This window comes from Mus caroli, chromosome 5, assembly GCF_900094665.2.
Source record: "Mus caroli chromosome 5, CAROLI_EIJ_v1.1, whole genome shotgun sequence".
Taxonomy (NCBI): Eukaryota; Metazoa; Chordata; class Mammalia; order Rodentia; family Muridae; genus Mus; species Mus caroli.
In genome coordinates this window covers 801,370-806,066 of record NC_034574.1, presented here as the reverse complement: position 1 = coordinate 806,066, position 4,697 = coordinate 801,370, and the positions used below count along the sequence as shown (strand labels likewise).

At 39.5% G+C, this 4,697-nt stretch overlaps 1 protein-coding gene across 7 annotated transcripts in view; it reads right to left on the bottom strand.

Moving 5' to 3' along the window:
• Positions 1 to 1,179: 1,179 nt before the first annotated feature.
• Akap9 (A-kinase anchoring protein 9) overlaps positions 1,180 to 4,697 on the bottom strand; it is a 143,003-nt gene continuing 139,485 nt past the window's right edge. For all 7 annotated transcript variants that reach the window (XM_029477658.1, XM_029477660.1, XM_029477662.1 and 4 more), the window contains 3 exons: positions 4,048 to 4,177; positions 3,397 to 3,536; positions 1,180 to 1,714 (listed from right to left, as the gene is read on the bottom strand). In XM_029477658.1, the coding sequence (XP_029333518.1) occupies positions 1,677 to 1,714; positions 3,397 to 3,536; positions 4,048 to 4,177 (308 nt within the window). In that variant the 3' untranslated portion in view covers positions 1,180 to 1,676. The remainder of the gene's footprint in view (positions 1,715 to 3,396; positions 3,537 to 4,047; positions 4,178 to 4,697) is intronic.

The following is a 4,697-nucleotide window of genomic DNA, read 5'->3' as shown; positions in this document are numbered from 1 at the left end:
CATTGTGTAAATGTACAACATTTTCTGTATCCATTCCTCTGTTGAGGGGCATATGGGTTCTTTCCAGCTTCTGGCTATTATAAATAAGGCTGCTATGAACATAGTGGAGTCTTGTTATCAATGGTATTTTCACAACAAATTACAAAAGTTGCTCACCTCTCAAAATTATGCTTGTCTCTCCTTTTACTGAGTGGTTGTTAGACTTTTAGGTCATAGATGTTACATTTGATGTGTTAGGTTAAAACCTTGATTAAAGTTTGATGGTTGTTTCTAAGTAACAGATTTTCTTTGGCCAATGTAGATGTTTTGTCTTTATTATTCCTAGAGGGGTTCTAGACTTTGATCAGATTGGTAGATTCCTGGCAGAGTTGTGACCTGAGTAAGGCTGTCCTGTTTACTGTCTAGTTTTAGACTTTGACATGTTTTCAGTGCTGAGATTTAAAAGGGCTCAAGCACTAGAATTCCAGATTGAGATACTGACCACAGACGAGCTATTAAGTTATTGTGAAGAACACAGCAGAGGCTGAGGGCCAAAGGGTGGCAAGCACATGTCCGTCTGCCTTTTCCCTACTGAACCGTCTTGACTTGGCAACTGCATTAGTTTCTAAAAGGGTTTAATGCACAACTTTCCTGCTCAACTAGTTCCTTTAGAATAGTTTTGATAGTTTTAGAAAGCCTAGTTGAAATTCAGGAAATAAAATTTGGAATGCCTAGCAATGTACAGCTTTGTGACTGTCTTCATGTAGTGCAGAGACCATTAATAGTGAAACACTCTTTTCCAGATGTAAACACTACCACTGCTATTTTAGTCAGTGCAGTGCTAGTAGGGAGCCCTCTGGAGAGCTGTATTCTCTCTGAGACTTTTCCAATTAGAATTTGGCTGGCTTAGCAGGACGCTTCCTGAATTTTGCTACATCTTATGGATACAATTAATATTAAGAGCTGATTTCTGCGTCTAGATTGTAAGTCTCTTTGGACATAAGAACACTAAATGTAATAAAACATGGACTAATCATAAACACCAGTGCCACCTTAGTGTTGAAAACAGAGGCACGTTAAGAATGTTCTTTAATGAAGGCAGAGCAAAACCACACTTTGGATCCTGAGCTGCGACAAGTAACAAGATGATAGGGACCACGAGTTGTGGCTTAGTGAAAAATCAAGAAGGTTCAACTACAGTAAGGTGAAAATGGTGAGGTCTTTTTATTTCAGTACTTGACAAAATACCCATTAAGTTCAAAACTTTGACCATTATACAAAAATAGGTCTCTACAAGTGATATGTTGTCTTCATCACCAGTAGCAAATGTATGAAGCAGAAACTTCAGTAGCTTTGTAAGAAAGCGCAGGGCACCGCAAGGTACTCCTCCAGCAGCACTGTCATTGGAAAAAGTTTAATCTTTTCACCCACCTGATAAATACACAAAGTTTATAATTTAATCACTTAAATTAGCATTCCACAAATATACATGTAATTTAATGATTACTGTGCCTGAACATACACACATTGCTTATATACACAAACTCCAGTTTGTCTTCATGTGCTGCTAAGGATTTGTATACAATCATAAGCTGTATATGTATTGGTCCCATTGAATATTCACAATACAAAAGCACAAAAGAGCCATTGATTTACAAAAGGGAATCTATTTAATATTGAATTAATGTTTCAACGGATTATCTCCTCATGCCAAAGTGAAATTGAGTAGAGGACCCTGTAAAATAGAAAACAAAGCAATTAGACTTTGCCTATATAATGGCATCCAGCTGACATGGGCAGATGGATCTGTTTAACACCATCTCAGAATGTTGGGGGGCTGTGACAAGTTTCAGTGGTCAAGGTGCTGTCAAGCCCAACAATCTGAGTTTGATCCCTGGAACCCACATAGTGAAAGGACAACCAATATGCCAATTTTCTCATTGCTACAACCATGCTGTAGCACAAATGTGCACAGACACACACAAATGAAACAACCACAAACCCAATGTTTTCACACCTGAAGGTAAAACTTATTTTTTAAGTAATAATGTATGTTCTGTGTGTGTGTGTGTGTGTGTGTGTGTGTGTGTGTGTGCACGCACATGTTTGTGTGAGTGCAGCACAGAATGCCCTAAATCACTGGATCATGTAGAGATGGAGGTACAGTTATGAGCAGCCTGAGACGGAGTGCTGGGAACCACAAGTAGGTCTCTAAACAACAGTTTGTTGTTTCTCACACAAAACCATCTTCAGCCCTTAGCTTAAATATAGCTCCAAGAGGCTGACTATATTTAGAGGTTACCTTGACTGCCCTATAGCAAGGAACGCTGATGTAGGTCATGAGCACTCTTAAGGTTACTTGGGTTAAATGAAAAGCTAAACTACCTTTAAACAACTGCAGTCCTCAGTATGTGGTATTAAAAGAAAAAGAGTCCTAACAAATGATCAGGGACTGAAGAGATGGTTAGAAGCACTCTAGAGGATCTGGGGCCCAGGAACCACATGGTAGCTCACAATCATCTATATGACTCCAGTCCTTTTCTGGCCTTTGTAGGTAGGCATCAGCCATGCATGTGGTACACAGACACACATGGACAGAAAACATCCATACATATAGAATAACTAAAAACAAACAAGCAAATAAAAACAAATCCATCAAAGCGGATGGCTAGCCCAATAGCTTAAACTAAAATGACAGTCTTTGGGCCAGTAGTGAGTGAGTGAAGGCGGGGAACTTTTCCTATGATGAATGAAATCTACCTCTACATAACGTATGACAATATGTATATAGTTCTGAGAAGAAGATAAGATTCTTACAAAGCCTTAAAAATAAAAGTTATATAACTTTTGTGTGTAGGCGATATCTCACAGTGCAGGTCAGAGGGTAACTTGTGGGATTGGGGGTTGAACTCAGGCTTGGAGGCAGGTGACTTTAACTGCTGAGTCATCTCTCCACCCCTTTATGAAACATGGTTCATATGTTGAGGGGATATATAATGATGCTTAGTGTCTTACAAGGCTGTCATGTGGAAGGACAATGAGGAGTGGAGACAATGGCAGCATTACCTGCTTAGGACAGGGCTTGCTCTGCCTTCTACACCTTGCTGCTTTCTTGCTACATATGCTACTTAGGAACATGTTCTGTGTTGGGCCTCAAAGTCAGAGAACCTTGTAGATGGTACCTACCATGCATTTCGTCTAATCCAAATGAAGACAGTACAAAATCACTCTGTCAGGGGTGCTGAGGGAACACATTTAAGCTAAAATGTGATAGAGTCAACTCTCTGCTGGGACAACCGGGGAACTTACTTCTGCACTGAGCTACGGGATTTGATTAACCTGCAGAAGCACGTGGAGGAGTTAGAGATACACAAGTGGATCTAGCATTGCCGCTACAGAGAAGTGAAGAGGCAGCACCTGACTGTATAGCTCCAAGTCGCCTTTTCAGTGCCTCTAGCCGAGTGACGTAATCTGTCAGAGATTTATCAGGATTGTACTGGTGAAGTTGAGAAGAAGCCATTGAAATAGAATTTAAGTCTCCTGGAGTACCCGGGTACCTATGGATTAAATTACATTCAGGAATCCAATTTGCCAGAAACAATGCAGCAAAACTGACAGCCTGCCTCCCCCTGCTCTATACACTGCCTGAGCTATGATTCCAGACTTCTAAATACAGGATAACAAGGAAGTAAGTCTCCACCAAACTCAAAGATACCATTATGTGAAGACCTAGCACAAGTCCTACAGAGGTGCACAGAATATGCAGGATTTGTGTTAAGCAACTTTTCATAGGTCTACAGCATTATTTTCTGTTTTTGTAATGGATGGTGATCAGTACTTTTTCAATGTCTAACTACAGCATATACTTATAAACAGTTTATAAATGGTGTTTCCTATACCTTTAGAAACCATTTACAAATTGAAAAGTAGCTCTGATCCGAAGCTTTAAGATACAGAAACTACATATAACTATAGGTGTTCCATTCTCATAATGCAAAAAGTCACAGGCCTAACAGTCCATTCTCCTCTGAAGTACTGTCTACTCCGCCAGGGCTGATAAAGTCTTACCTATTCTGCAATGGTAAGGGAGACCGAGGATAGTCCAGATCAAATCTTGAGCGGTACGTTGTGTGTCTTGGTTCTCCATAGAGCTCCAGCCCACCAGGAGAATGATAGAATGGATCAGTCTTTTCTATGCCTAAAGAAATCCAAATATATCACCATGATGAAAAAACTACCAAGCCTCAGAAGACACCCATAAACCAGTAAGGATTTAAAAGAATAGTATATGATACTATACATTATTTATATCCAGTTTCAATTCTTGCTAAAAGAGAACACTACAAACCAAAGAGCCTTTCAGTAGTTTTCTGTTTACCTCTGAACACGACAATTTTGGTATTAAGAACTATGCTTCAATGAAAATAAACTCACTGGAATATTTCCCTTGTAAAATACCTAGTAGCTACCAGATCAAACGGAGAAGTGCTTCTGAGTGTATATGCTTTGGAGGAAAAATGTAGATAAAAACACCATATCTTATCTTCATTAACCAAATCTTACCTTCATTAGTCTACCTTTACTGGAAACAAAACCAAAAACTTGAGAAATCAAGATTTGCTAACTTGAGCTAGAGAAAATACCCAGTGAGCTAAAGGGATCTATCTGCAACCCTATAGGTGGAACAACATTATGAACTAACCAGTACCCCGGAGCTC